The sequence below is a fragment of the Phaseolus vulgaris genome, chromosome 1 (genome assembly GCF_051622355.1).
Source record: "Phaseolus vulgaris cultivar YP4 chromosome 1, ASM5162235v1, whole genome shotgun sequence".
NCBI classification, from domain to species: domain Eukaryota; kingdom Viridiplantae; phylum Streptophyta; class Magnoliopsida; order Fabales; family Fabaceae; genus Phaseolus; species Phaseolus vulgaris.
The window spans coordinates 48,839,461-48,841,118 of NC_143498.1; the positions used below are offsets into that span (position 1 = coordinate 48,839,461).

The window sequence follows — 1,658 nt, forward strand, 5'->3', positions numbered from 1 at the left end:
TAATTTAATGTCATCATCATAGCAATATAACTGGCCACTACAAAAATATCCATCAAAACATTTAAAATTAACAATAAGCAAAAACAATTAAGGATAAGTATATAAATCAACAAACCAGTCCCTGTCCCAAATCCAAAACGAAAAGAGACCAACAACCTCAACCAAGATTTACTTGATCTTCTTCTTTGGCCTCAACTGAAAGCGTGAAACAATGTTCAAAACAAATAAGACTTAACCATTCAGAATAATAAAGGTTCAATTGAGAAAAAAGAACACAGACTTACCTGATTACTATGACCACACTTCTTCTTGCGGCAGTTCACAGCCCTTGGGTGCAGACGAGCATAACATCTAACAAACCAAAAACAAAGATTTAAGTAAAAACAAAACTACAATATTATAAGAAAAAGAACAATATGAAAAAACAATTTCAGTATTAACAACAAATAGGAATTTAAGTAGAATGTACCACCCATGAAAATCAACTGTGAATAAGACACAGTCAACAAAGTAGAGATGGATTTAATATAGGGAACAATTATAACCCCTCTTGCATGGTAAAGAAATAGGGGATAAGTTATTGTCCCATAAAAATATAGATAATAGAGCCCATACTTGCGGCAAATCATCTTGTCTTGGTTGTACTTGCGCGCCAAAGCCATAAGCGAAGGCTCAATGATGCCACCGCGAAGCCTGAGGACAAGGTGAAGGGTGGATTCCTTCTGAATGTTGTAATCGGCCAAGGTCCTTCCATCTTCCAGCTGCTTCCCAGCGAAAATCAAACGCTGCTGATCCGGTGGAATACCTGAGAATTTATTAAATGAGGATTTTTTAGGTTACGGAAAATTGAAGTTGGGATGCGATGAAAGGATTTTGGAATGGTGTGTTACCTTCCTTGTCTTGAATCTTGGCCTTGACATTGTCGATGGTGTCACTGCTCTCAACCTCGAGGGTTATGGTCTTCCCCGTTAGGGTTTTCACGAAAATCTGCATTTTTGCTGCTCCCCTGCTCTGCTGCTGCTGTTTCACTATCTTGCTGAGGAAATGCTAAAACAAAGATTTTATACTATCCTTTCTAGGGTTTCAAATTACTGAGCCTGGGCCTTGGTTTTTATGGACTGAGGCCCATTGGTGCTAGATGTTGTGTTTTGTTGGGCTGCAATTTAGTTAGCCTGATTAGTGACTAAATTGTTAGGCAGTCAATCAATAAAAAGTATTACAAATATTTATTCATATAAAAATTAGCAATCTTATCATGGCAATACTTAATTAGATAATGATTTAAAAACAATTACACTGTTGATCATTATTTGGTTTAATTCTGTTTGTCTTGTTTTCAACAATTTTTTTTTCATTTTTTTAAATATAAACTTCAGGAAACATGAAATAAATTGAATATAAAAAATGACTCTTTCAGGTTAAGTGATTTTTTTTCAAAGTATTTTTGGTCTATCATTTTTAAAAATTGGATGTTAGCCGCTGGATTTTGTCATTTATAAAAAAGAATTCCAATATATTAGAACGTAAAAAGTGGGTGTCACTTATTACTTTAGTCTCATTGACCCCTGTTCGAACCCAAAAGGAACACTTTTTTCTAGGGCATTCCAAATTTTGTAAGCTTGTTAAAGTGCATGCCCGCAAAGTTCCTGAGTTCAATA

The 1,658-nt window shown here is 35.0% G+C and overlaps 1 protein-coding gene across 1 annotated transcript; it reads right to left on the minus strand.

The window, feature by feature from the left end:
• Positions 1-1,035, minus strand: LOC137814587 (60S ribosomal protein L40-1). The gene is made up of 4 exons (XM_068617400.2): positions 891-1,035; positions 616-805; positions 285-351; positions 1-195 (listed from the first exon to the last, which is right to left on the minus strand). Exons 1-4 carry the CDS (start codon positions 991-993, stop codon positions 169-171), a joined length of 387 nt encoding a protein of 128 aa, XP_068473501.1. The 5' UTR covers positions 994-1,035; the 3' UTR covers positions 1-168.
• Between the last annotated feature and the right edge of the window lie 623 nt (positions 1,036-1,658).

Coding starts and splice junctions, on each gene's coding strand:
- LOC137814587 (XM_068617400.2), bottom strand. CDS start 993: ATGCAGATTTTCGTGAAAACCCTAACGGGGAAGACCATAACCCTCGAG. Junction 352..615: donor GACAAGATGATTTGCCGCAA/GTATGGGCTCTA, acceptor TTGGTTTGTTAG/ATGTTATGCTCGTCTGCACC. Junction 196..284: donor AGTGTGGTCATAGTAATCAG/GTAAGTCTGTGT, acceptor TCACGCTTTCAG/TTGAGGCCAAAGAAGAAGAT.